At 42.6% G+C, this 11,757-nt stretch overlaps 1 protein-coding gene across 1 annotated transcript in view; it reads right to left on the reverse strand.

Moving 5' to 3' along the window:
• The window catches only part of nlgn4xa (neuroligin 4 X-linked a), an 85,650-nt gene extending 74,227 nt beyond the window's left edge, over nt 1-11,423 (reverse strand). Inside the window, exon 1 of the mRNA XM_070549586.1 lies at nt 10,713-11,423. Within this exon, the coding sequence (XP_070405687.1) occupies nt 10,713-11,280 (568 nt within the window). The 5' untranslated portion in view covers nt 11,281-11,423. The remainder of the gene's footprint in view (nt 1-10,712) is intronic.
• Between the last annotated feature and the right edge of the window lie 334 nt (nt 11,424-11,757).

Below are 11,757 nucleotides of genomic sequence, written 5' to 3' on the forward strand. Positions count from 1 at the left end.
TATCCTTACTAAATGGATGCATACCACAGGATTTTAAGGTTGCTGTAATCAAAACTTTACTTAAGAAGGCTTCTCTGGATCCAGATGACCCAATGAATTATAGACCAATATCTAACCTTCCATTTTTATCTAAGGTCTTTGAGAAAATAGTGGCCATCCAAATATGTGAGCATTTAAACACTAATGATCTGTTTGAGGAATTTCAGTCTGGTTTTAGGGAGTATCACAGCACTGAAACTGCATTAGTGAGAGTTACAAATGATATTCTTATGGCCTCAGATAAGAATCTTGTGTCTGTTCTAGTCTTGTTAGATCTCAGTGCTGCCTTTGACACAGTAGATCACAATGTTCTTTTAGAAAGACTTGAACATGTTGTAGGGATCAAAGGAACAGCGTTATGCTGATTTAAATCCTACCTGTCTGATAGATTTCATTTTGTGAATGTACATGACAAATCTTCTTCATACTCCAGGGTTACTTGTGGAGTACCACAGGGTTCAGTGCTTGGACCAATTCTTTTTACTATGTATATGCTCCCAATTGGTAAAATCATTAGAACACATGGAATAAACTTCCACTGTTACGCTGACGATACTCAGTTATATCTATCCATTAACCCTGATGAACCTAATCGGTTAGTTATATTACAGGCTTGTCTTGAAGACATAAAAAATTGGGATGAAAGGAAGTGCTTTTTTAACCCTCTGATGCATGAATTATGAAATCTTCAGCCATGATTTTTTAAACATTTTTTTTCATTCATCTTTAGGTGTGAATGAAACAAATTTCATATTTACATATTTTTTGTAACATTTAATTTACACATAGTTTATTTCATGTCCACCTCAGTGGACAGCGTGCATTCTGAACATGAAATATGTTGGCTTGACTTACTGACGTCGAAATGCAGGGGCTCAAATGCAATAAAGTCTTCAATAGCTTTGCTTAATAGCAAAATAAATAAATAACAATTTTGAGTACCTGTCCACTGTAGTGACCATTATGCATCAAAGGGTTAAAACAAATAAAAGAAAATCCACAAACTGGCACAGCATTGCTGAAGCCGTCAATGCTGAGTTCTTCAGAGATCTGTGGCGGATATAAAAAAAATTATCCTATCAGGATTCGATTCACAGACTCCCGGGTGAAAGTCACGTGTGCTAACCAGTCAGCCAAACAGAGATCTCTCCTGTTCAAGTAGCCAGGGCACAATATCAATCGGGTCACAGTGACAGGACACACACACTGTCACAGACACATGACATTCTGTCTCAATCTGTCCCCTGCTCATTTTCTGCATTCTGTATACTGCACTTCAGGCTGTGTGTGGGTGGCTGGGTGGGGGGTGGGGGGGTCTTGTTCTGTGTGAAAACGAAGCAGTACAAGTGATAATGCTGCAGGATTTCATAATTTTATCCTTCTCAGCAGCAGCACTACAGGTGCTCCCCATGTCCAAAATGTGCGTAAGCCAGGTCCTTAGTCAACTTAAAGTTGCGCACATTTTTCTGCTAAGTTTTCTTTCATAAATCCCAAAGTTTGCGTGGAAAGTTGCTTACGCAGTTTTCCAACCCCGTTTTGTGCGCAAGCAAGCTTGATAAATGAGGTTCCTGATCTTTCTGAAACTGCTAACGAGCTGTAGGGACCAGCACGGGTATATCTGCAATTATTCTATTAACATGCCTGCACTTTACACAGCTAATGAAGGTGTAACCAGATCTCTTCTGCTTTGAGCGGGTTAATGCTGAAGGATCGCCATGACAGTTTATCTTTGTAGATGAACAGATTGTTTAGCACCGTGAACAGAAACCCAAACGAACGCCATTAGAAGCTGCACGTTGCAAGTCCTCTCCCACAACGCAAGAACAAATGCTTAGATCTCTGGAGGGTCAGACCATTTATACATAAGTAACTTTTATATATTTGTCATACCTGACAGGCCCAGCAAACACAAAACTAATGACATTAAAGGCTGCCCGCTCCAACTCCAGTAACACATCTTATGTAATTATATGAAAAGAAACTAATTTAACCCGGTTAGAAAAGCATACAAGTCCTTAAGTAGCTAAAACTTGCTCGTGTCTGAACATGTGAGGCAGATACTTGACGTCTTTATTCTGTCATGAGACTTCATCGTCCACTAAAACTCTCTTCATGGCTTTTAACCATTGCCTTAAGCATATTTTATCAGCTAAAACCTGTAAAATGTTATGTTACCATCCTTCTTTCATCTATCTGTGCAGCTTACAGTGCTGCATGTGTTCACCATGCTGATGTGTTTATTTCACCGCTATTTAGCTCAGTTTATTGACAACTGACAAAAACTACTGTGGCCAAAAGGCGTGTGCTGTCTTTTTAACCTCCGGCCAGGAGCTGGGTGGCGGGGGCTTGGGCGCGTGACATCACATGTCAAGGGGTCCATACTAATCCAAACAGCAGACCAGTTTTTCCCCAACCTCATCTGGTCGAGGCAGAACCAGTCTGGGTACAGCGTTGGCAGAGGACTTAACCCACTTCACCCTCCTTACCTGCTGCTGGTGGTGCCACTGCTCAGCAGCCTCTCCTCTGTCAGTGCATCCCAGAACAGCTGTGGCTACAGTGTAGCTCATCACCACCGGCCAGCCAATGTGTGTGTGTGTGTGTGTGTGTGTGTGTGTGTGTGTGTGTGTGTGCGCTATTTGAATGACTGTTGTTTTATAAAGTGTCTTGGGGGGTTGTAGAACCCTAGAAAGCGCTATGTCGAATACAGGCCGTTTACCACTTGGATGAATAAGGGCTGGACCACAGCTGGATAAACAGCTGGAAGTGGACTGATCGGATTTTAGTGAAGTGTCTAAATATCAGAGATAAGCCAAGAGAAAAAAACACACTTTTCTTTTTTCATGAAGAACAAAAAGGAAAACGAGGAAAAAAGAAGGATGCAAAGCATTGTGGGGAGGAGCTACAGGGAGGCGGTGATGGTGCTCACAGCTTGTGGTGTGAAAAAAGCCCTCCCAGCTGTGACTTATTAAAGAGCATTTCAGGGAGATTTAGATGAAGTTGGATCCAACAGTAGCTTGTGATTAATATCAAACACTTACTTTAATTATTGAGTCCATCATCAAAGCAGACAGAGTAGCTTCGATTTAGGTTGCTCTCTTTCATTTGCATTTTAATTTCACTTTCATGATCAAACTGTTGAAATGTTCCCGAAATCTGATAAAGAATTACCAAGTAGTGTTATGTTTTGTATTTTTAATTGGCACAAACACTAAAATGTCCAAACTGAACTCTACAGTTGTAAATAATTCACAATGGAACAACTCAAGAGCATGTAAAATAAAAGTACAGTAAATCATTAAAGATGGTTTTAACATCAACAGACAACACACTTCCATTTTTACTGGCTCTTTGAACTTCAGAGGCTTCAGGAGTCAGTCTGAGTTAGTTTCTTATCAAAGGCCAGGATGGATATTGATTTAAAACCATAGTCGTTATTCAACCATATGAGCAGTGGGCTCATGGTCTGCAGGATGCAGCCAACTGCCAAAGGCTCAGGTCTTCAGGCTAGTAACACCCATAGATTATATATTACATGGGTGAACCCTCTGTGCCGTCACCCAAGCATATCTGAGCAGCTGAATATGAGCCCAATGGGCAGTTCCCACCACTTCCATCTTGGTTGCGTCATGTGCCTCATCTTTGCTGGAAGACGCAAAGTGCAGCTGAGAGTGGGACTGTGAGGTTGAAGCCAGACCTGACCCGGTTCTGAACTGGTGCTGAGTCCGGTTCTCATTAGAACATGTCTGATTCTGGACACTGAGTTAGCTCTGAGAGCAGTGAGCTCACTCACCAGCCATGTTATAAAGCACATATATTAGACAGTTTATTTTGTACACGATCTAAGTTACTAAGCACCCACAACAATGTGATGTTAATATTTTTTTTTCAGGTTAAATCTGCCCGAGACTGATGTAACCTTCCACCAGCCTGCACCGGTCCAGGCAAAAAGCCTTGCAGGTGAGTTATTTTTAACCGTTTGTCTTTCTTTACTTTCTAGATTTAACAATACATCATTATTTTAGCCTATTGTTAAACACGTTGCTGCTCTTAAAAACAACTATAAACATACTTGCTGTTTCTTTATATTTCACATGGCCTCCCAGCAGGAGTCTTGAGTGACACTGGGACCATGATGGGAATTCCACCCAGAGCAGCTTCTACACTCCTGAACAGACCCAGGTGTGGTGGAGAGCTTCTGAGCATCTTTCATCTGAATGACTGTACAAGCTCTATGAACTGTTCTAGGTAAAAAAAAAAAATCTGTTTTTTCCTTACATCTCACCCTGGCTGGTCACCACTGGAGAAGAGTAGCTTTCCAGACTCACACTAGCATCCCGTTTTACCTCAGGGCCTCATGATCTAACAGAAAACCCGTAGCTCCATCCTCACTCTGCTCTCCACATGTTTCTCATCTCTGGAAGCGACCTCCCACAACACTGTGATGTTACATATATATATATATATATTATTTTTTTTCAGGCTAAATGAACCCAAGTAATCTGCTGTCAGACTGATTGTTGCAGCTACAAATGGTCCAGACTGACATGAAGCCTTGCAGGTGTAGTAAAGGTGAGCTGTTTTTAATCATCATGTAATCTTCATTACAGCCTTTGAGTTTTAACATTAACTATGTTTTTGTTTCATAGCTTTTTGTTACACGTGTGTTGCTGCTGTGAGCTTGGAGCTAGATTACCTCATGACATCATGAAGGAGACTTCTGATTCTGGCCCTGTGACACTTGGTGACGTGTGAGCTGATTCACCTGGTAAATAACTTTGACATTAAATATTTTGTTTTTTGCTATCAAAAGTAAATTATGTAATAACCAGCATTATTGTAGGACACAACTAAATATGGACACTACACCATGAGGCAGGCACACGTTAATAACTCTGTAAGAGCACATGAGCTGAGCAACATCACAGATTATTATTATTATTATTATTATTATTATTATTATTATTATTATTATTATTATTATTATTATTGTTGTACACTGTCCTGGATTTTTCTTTCTGCATCTCATCATCAGCCTGGCTGATCACCTGATAACTCCGGTCATCTGGTTGTGACAGCATGAGGATGTCCTCACTCACCTGTAACCTATCAGCTCATCTGGCAGAATAGAGAGAAGAGACAACACCACACCTCCTGTTCCTGGAAAGCCTTCAGGCATCCTTCGATGACTGAGAACCTCCATCAGCTCTGTCTCCTGTCTGCCTACAATTATCATAATAAATATTGTGTTTGACAAGTTTTTTGTGCTGCCAAATGCCTAATTTTGATTCCAGTTATTATATTTTAATGGCTATTTATAAATTGCATTAATTGAATTATCACATTGTTGCACATTTAATTAGCTCTATGGTGATGAATTAAACTAACACATCACTGTTAAAAGCTCGTTTTAAATTCAAGTGTGTTTAAATATTTATGGACATGAACAAATATAGGAAATGTATAAATTGAGATTTATTTAATTATCTGAGACAGATATTGCATGAATGCAGCCAAAACCCGGATTAGTGTTAATTTTCATGAGGATTTAACATGATCACATAGAAAAACACAGCGGTAGCTAAGGAGGTAGGGCGGGATGTCCAGTAATCGGGAGGTTGTAGATTTAAACCCGGCTCCAACCAGAGAATGCTTGGGCAAGAAACCCAACCCACGTTGCTTCCTGCTGGTGGTTGGAGGAACCGGTGGTGTCGGTGCTCGGTATGCCTCACCTCCATCACTGTGTACTGTGGCTACATAGTAGCTTGTCATCACCAGTGTGTGAATGGGTGAATTACTGATTATGTTGTGAAGGGCCTTGGGGGGTTGTAGAACCCTAAAAAGAAGGTGCTGTACAAACAGCCCATTTACCATTTCAAAAGCTCTAAAAAGTACATTTTCCATGATTTGGCTCCTTTTATGCACTGATAATGTTGTTTGTACCTTAATTAACACGTTGTATTTACATGTGTTAAAAACTCTTCAAAACAAATTATGATAATAAACTCTCATAGCATATTATCCTAATTCAGGCGGGATGTGGCCTGTGGTACGCAAGTCTGGACCTGTCCGCCCACTAACAGGCAGATTTGACTCAGCCCAACCCAGTAAGGAGGTCCACGTGTAATCAGAACCATCACACACCAATCACTTCTTCAGCTGTGAAAACTAATCTTAACTGAAGCTCCAAACCTTCATTGCAGACACTAATTTGTCTCACACCAGAAGGTTTAACAGTTCGTCCACAGCTGTAAACAGTAAACATTCAGAAATGGAACAAATAACACAAAAACGGCAGGAATAAACAGAGTCCAGTGTGCCAAAGAAGAGTCTTATTAAGGGTGATGATAGCGGGCATGCATCTGCACAAAGAATGCTAATGTGGAGCAGCAGTTTCGAGTCAAAGCACTGAAAATAAAAGTAAAACAAGGAACTTTTCTGTCAGGATGATGAATAAACTGGATGTTTGTGTTAAACAGCAACATAGCTCTCTAAACTGTTTGTGTGTGTTTTTGGAGGGGAAGCTTAAACTCAGCATGATCAGAAAAAATCACCAGATCACACGCCTCCCATCCTCCATGCTGGTTGGTTTACACCATGTTTAGGAGCAGAGTGTGTGTTTAACAGTAACGTGCATTCGCCCTTTGTGCTTGCCAGGGTTTGAGTGTTATTTGAGCTTTGGGGGTGTTAATTAGCTGCTCCCGCTGGTAAGCAGGTCTCTCTTTGTTATAGTTACAGATGTTTATTTCTTTTTCAGAGACTCAATTTAGCCTTTATTTGGCCTGTGGGGGGAAACCGGAGCAGTCTGGAGAAACCCCACGCATGTGGAGAACAAATTAGCACCGCACAGAAAAGCAGCGGCCGGCATTTGAACCAGCAACCTTCTTGCCGCGAGGCAACAGTGCTACCAGCTGCTTTGCCATGCAGCCGTGTCAGATGAAGTGTCCTAAAAATTTTTAAAGTAAAAGCAGAAGTATTCTTTGCAGCACAGTATCTCAGTGGGAATTATAAATAATACATAGAATGTGGAAAGCGAAGGAGAAACTCTCCAAAAACAGTTTGTAACACATTAGAGCTGCTGCCCCTGCCCTACCCCCCCATCCCGTGAGTGATGTCATCCCAGGATGCAAGTGCAGGAGTTAAGGTGCATTTTAGAAAGAGGAAGTCGGAGGCCATGTTTAATGAGGGAGTCAGAGTCATCAAAGTCCATCTGGAGCTACACAGGTTTAGAACTTCACACAGGTCAGGTGTTAAAGGTGATCTGGGTGGTGTAAGATAAAAAACATGAAGCAGACGGCAAATCCCAGGAGAGCATCTGGACAAGTTCAGGACCAGAGTGTTCTGAAGGACTGGAGGGATGAGAGAGGGAGGGAGAGAGTTCCGTACTTGTGAAGTAGATACCAGGAGAGGCCGCTCCTCCTGAGAGGAAACAAGTTCCAGTTTGGGTTAAACAAAATCCGGATGGCTCTGAGTCTGTTCTGGCTGTGCTCTGTCTAACAGAAGTGGCTCTGATGGTTCAGTGTTGTCTTTAAGCTTCAGCATGCGACTACTTCATCAGCTTCAGCTCACGGCTGCTTCAGAGTCCTAGTTAAGCTACACCCTGCAGTGGAGTCAGGGAGGCGGGGGCAGGCAGGGACTGGTCCAGGGAGGGAGGACAGGCAGCTGTGCTTCTGTCTTTTCACTAAGAACCCCCGAGGAGACGTTCGCCCTAATTAATTCACTCCAGCTGCACACCATCGTCCAGGTTAGGCGCACCTGGGCCTAGTGTTCCCACGCTACCGGTACCAACAGACGAGAAACACTGACGTGGAATCTCCTGGACGATAGAGCTGCAGACAGACCTCATCAGGTCTGCAGGGACACAGGTCTACTGCAACGTCTGTTCAACCAATCACAGATCCCCTCATCTTGATGGGTACTGGTCCTGAGTCTCTTATCAAACAAGTCATAAACTAATTAAGCTAAATCTCCAGAAAAATGTTAACGTTCTTTAAGGAATGTTTCAGTGAAAACTACATGAGATGGGGCAAATAGAGCATCAACTAATATGTTCATGCTGTGGATCTGTGAGACTTCAGAAGCTGTTGTCCTCAGCCAGCAGGACAACGAGACCTTCCGGTGAAGAACTAGGTGACTGAATCAGATGAGTTTCTGCCTGCAAACGCTGTATGATGACTCATCAGAGTTAGGAATCTTGGTGTGACCTTTGACCCAGCTCTCACCCTGGATTCTCACCTCAGTTCTCTCTTCCATCTTCCATCTCAGGAACATTGCTAAGCTGAGCCCCATTCTGTCCCGCTCTGAACTTAGGACCGTTCTCCACACCTTCATCTCCTCACGCTTAGACTAGTGCAACTCTCTTTTCACTTGTCTGAGCAGAACCTCCCTGAACATTCCAGTACACCTGGAAACACATCAACATGGGTACAGAAAAGTATGTGGTACCCATGAACCATTACTGATGGGAATCGGATTACCCCTAGTAGCGAGACTAAAACAGGAGAAGTTCTTCTCCACTGAGGCTGGCCAAGCTGCTGCTCTGCTGTGAGTTGAGTAAATCACTTTTCTTTGTTCTGTGTTTGCAGACTCAGACTTAATGTTAGACTCAGAGTCACTGAACAGAGGTCCCAGCTGTCCTCTAATGAGGAATTGTCACATTATAACTTTTCTGCTTGGGTTAATGCACCACATTCAAGTGAGTGTGTTCCAGAGCTGTCAGAGGTTTCAAACACACACCGTTGTGTACTTTTACTGTTCAGAATGGTTCCTACAATAATCCGACTAACCTGTATCCACATGACGCCTAAAGGTCAACATCTTATGTTATTGCCCGTTATTAGGACTGCAGTGATTAGTCAACATTATCAACGCTGTCAACTATACACCTCATCAAAAGATTTTTATAACTGCAGTGTAATGCATGACCTCTGGGGGCAGTGTTGTTTAGTATTGTTGGCTTGGCATACATACCAGAGAAGAATGTCTAAGGAGAAGATGTTGGGTGTTACAATGAATCAGACAGAAGAGGACAAAACGGGCTATTAATGCCGATGTTTGTTTCTTTAATGTTAGCATCAGGGTCTCAATGAGGATTGTTGAGTGGAGATTAATTCAGCTATGTTTGCTGAGCAATGTGTTTTTGCAGATGCACCCTATGTAAACACAGTCTACACACTAAAATACCGCAGTCCTGTGACTAGAGATGGGTACCGAATTCGGTACTTTTTAAGGTACCGACCGAATTCCATAGTACCGACCGAGCACCGATTCACGTCATTTCAAACAGTGCCTCGTTTCGGTACCCGTCCTTCATAACGAGAACTTGCCAAGACAGCTGCGCATGCGCAAGAGCGTTATGTCGTCGGTCGCTGCGAGCCAGTTGTAAACAGAGCAGCATGGTAGAAAGAACGCACACTAAAGCTTGGGTCCACTTCACTAAATGTGATGGGTAACTGGGTGATGATGAAACCAGCGACAACGATCTAAGTGAGACATCCTCATCTTAATCTGCTCCGGTAGGTAAATAAAATGTTTAAGATAACGTTAGCTTGATATGTTAGCTTCCGTTTCGCTAATGGTGCGTTCGCTTTCTCCTCGGAACTCAGAATTTCCGACTAGAAGAACATGAACGTGCTCTAAAGTTTGGCTTCACTTTACTAAATGCGACGGGTGTTTGGGTGAAGATGAAACCAGTGACAACGATCTAAGTGTGAGGCATCATCGTTTTAATCTGCTCCAGCAGCTAAAGAAACTGTTTAAGATAATGTTAGCTTGGTATGTTAGCTTCTATTGCCACCATTGTTATCAGCTAATGGTGCGTTCGCTTTCTCCTCGGAAATTCTAACTTCCCAGTAGGAAAAATCAAAGAAAAAGGACGGCAAAATGAATGAAGATACACGGTAAATTTAGTTCACAGTAAAGATGTTTGCTTCAGTTTAATTATCAGCTTATACAACTACAAGGACGATGTTAAAATACAAACAGCTGAATGTTATTTATCGTGATATTTATCAAATATTGTTATATATTGAGAAAAATAGATATTTAATTATAAAAGAGAATTAAAATTATAAACACTCAAAAGTATCGAAAATTGGTACCGTTAAGTACCGGTATCGATTCCTAGGTACCGGGAATTAGTACTGAATCGATTCAAATGTCAAAGGTACCCATCCCTACCTGTGACATAATGGTACATCAGACTTTACCATGGAAACACATTCTGCATGTTCAAATGAGATGCAACTATAGCTAGTAACAAGTCACGGAGCAGGTTTATTCCCACTCAGCCCACTTTGAACCAGACATGATTGCATCATTAAAGGTAAAATATTCTGCTTAATATTTCTCCAGGTTAAGGCTGAACTCAGATCTGATGAATTCTTAAAGGTTGATTGGTGCCTCTGCACAGCGCAACCTATTTTCAGTCCCCACACATTAGCTGGTATAAGAGTCCTAAGTAACTATGTTAATCATAGGCAGAAAGCATCAGAAAAAAATGGGTTGAGTGTAAACTGTGGTGAAACAAGCACATATCCTGGTTTTTAATTTTACTCATCATCATCAACCTGCATCATCATCAGATCAAACTTTCAAATGAGAGCAAAAAAAAAACAAGGAAAAAAAACAAGGGGATGATGGGCTGGCAGACGAGACTTAAGGGACAGAGTACTCACCATCCTCCAATGGGACGTAGATGTTCAGGTAAAGACAGTCCTCACTCTGCTCCTGGACATATGTTACCACCGTATCCAAGTTGGCTGTGAACCAAACCGGGAGCATGTCGTTCAGTAAAAAACGGTCCTCTAAGAACTGAGGACAAACTGGAGCTAAGTGAGTAGCATTCCTGATTCCGGGCCAGGATATCGGTGGTTCTGGAGGCTGGAACCTCCGTTCCCCTGTTGGAGACAGTGCATATGGGATTCCCAAATATTGCTCCACTGGTCCCAGGATCTCATTAGGTAATGTGACCTTCACCCCTCGTAATTTCCCATAGTTGGTGGTGACTACAGGATGCTGCTGGGTCCGGACAGAGGCCACACATGAGGACAACAGTCCAACCCAGAGCACAAAGCCAGCTGTGGTCCTGGAGAAACACATCCATGAAGGGCCCTCTAGAGTTGACATGATGCTTCTGTGCTGAGCAGGACTCTGACAGGCTATCCTTCTCGTCCACCTCCCCTGCCCTCCCCCAAGCTGTTGTGAAATGATCCTCAGGCTGAGTGCTGAGTCAAAGAGCTCCATCCAAAGGAGGCAGGTTTCTCAGAGCTCCCCATCTTTAGAGAGCACATGAAGACAAGGGCCCTCGGGCCTCTTGGGTTGTTAGGGATCCCTTAGGTCATTTGGGTCTCTCGGTTCTCCTGGTATTGTGATCAAACTGATCTCCGGCTGTGTGTGAGATCCTGAAAGAACAACACAAACATGTCAGGTATCTACACAAACAGCAGCTCACTTCCACACCGATACTGGTCCGTGTTGCACCAGGATTCTGGTCCATTCTGCTGTAGGGTTAGTCAGCCCATCTACCACTGTGATTCACCCGAAGGTGTTGATCAAAGACACCAATGTGAAAGATGGTTCAAGCCCGTGTTGGGTGTAATGAAGTAGATTAGGTAATGAAAACACCACACCCTTAGATTAACATTAAAGCTCCAGTGTGTAAAACTATTCAACCCCTTAGCGCCACACAGGTCAGAGTAGGTACTGCAGCTGTGGTTGCCC

Source organism: Nothobranchius furzeri, chromosome 3 (assembly GCF_043380555.1).
Source record: "Nothobranchius furzeri strain GRZ-AD chromosome 3, NfurGRZ-RIMD1, whole genome shotgun sequence".
NCBI classification, from domain to species: Eukaryota; Metazoa; Chordata; class Actinopteri; order Cyprinodontiformes; family Nothobranchiidae; genus Nothobranchius; species Nothobranchius furzeri.